General features: G+C 47.3%; 1 gene segment (V, D, J or C); it reads right to left on the bottom strand.

The window, feature by feature from the left end:
- Nucleotides 1-243: 243 nt before the first annotated feature.
- On the bottom strand, nt 244-822 carry LOC102009037. The segment is given in 2 exon segments: nt 244-551; nt 677-822. Coding segments are annotated over 2 exon segments (363 nt in total).
- Nucleotides 823-1,390: the final 568 nt, after the last annotated feature.

Consider the following 1,390-nt stretch of genomic DNA (forward strand, 5'->3'; position numbering starts at 1 on the left):
GTAATTATTTGTGTGCTTTATTAAATTAGGAGAGGCATCCCTATTTTTCTGTTGCTGGAGCTGGTGAGGAGGAATCAGAGGTAAGAGGCAAACTCCCTGCCAGACCCCTTTTCTAAAACTTTCAAATGACCTTCAAATCCTGCTGCATTTGAGAAACACTCTTATCAGGGGCAGGCACCAGGGAGAGAAGCTGGGGCAGCTCAGCCTCACACTTCTGCTTCTCTGGGAGGTTTATGTTATGACTTATATCACTGTGGGAGGGAGACTATTAGTTTGTAGACAGTAATAAGTTGCAACATCTTCAGGCTGCAGGCTGCTGATGGTGAGAGTGAAATCTGTCCCAGACCCACTGCCGCTGAACCTCGGTGGGACCCCGGAGTGCACAGTGGTTGCATAACGGATTAAGAGTTTAGGTGCTTGCCCTGGTTTCTGCTGATGCCAGTGTAAATTATTGCTAATACCCTGGCTGGCTCGACAAGTGATGGTGACTTTCTCTCCTAAAGATGCAGACACCGAAGGCGACTGGGTCAACTGGATGTCACATCTGCCACCTGACAGTGGAAACAGAAAAACAAATATTTATATAATTAATCTCAGTATTAAAGAACTTCCCAAAAGATTGAGGTAGCTCTGACCATACAGTGCTGAAGAAATCCCCAGGGCTGCCCATCCTTACCTGGCAGCGAGAGCAGCAGGAGCCCCAGGAGCTGAGCGGGGACCCTCATGTCCATGCTGTGTCCTGACTGGGACTGAGTCCTGCACAGGGTGTGACAGCCTATGAAGAAGTCCTCAGGGCCTGGGCTGTGCTCTGGGACATGCAAATCAGCAGGGTGGGCGGGGTGGGCTCAGCTGCAAGCCTGGCTCATCTCAGCGACTCTGCACCACGGGGCCCCAGATGTCCCTGATGAGACCACACTGCCATAGATGTGTTTGCAGTGGATTTTCTCCCTTGTGACCAGAGGACAAATGAGTGAGCTTCTCCTTTGCAAGCAGTGCTATTTCACTCTCTTAGATGCTCATCACATCTTCTTTTCTTATCTTCCCATATAACATAGTACCTGCTAGATACAGTGCAGTCCCTGAGAAATCAAAGCTTGTTTTTTTGAAGATTCCTTGATAATCTTGCTGTAGGAAGTCATCAGTACCACTCTGCAGCAATGCAGTGAGGTAGTAGAGCAATAAGAGAGTGCAATTACGTGATTTGTAATCACCAGAATCCGCCAGTTACACCACCAAAAAAGCTAGAGTATGAAAACTAAAGAAAAACCTAAGGAAGAAGATTTTAAAATTCCAGTGACTCATTTGAATCACTAAAATCTGATCTCTACTCATCTATGCACTCTCTCTACCCCCACGTTACCAGACACTTTCCACTCCAGAACGTCACCCT

The sequence above is a fragment of the Chinchilla lanigera genome, unplaced genomic scaffold, assembly GCF_000276665.1.
Source record: "Chinchilla lanigera isolate Chin_1 unplaced genomic scaffold, ChiLan1.0 scaffold00069, whole genome shotgun sequence".
In the NCBI taxonomy this organism is placed as follows: Eukaryota; Metazoa; Chordata; class Mammalia; order Rodentia; family Chinchillidae; genus Chinchilla; species Chinchilla lanigera.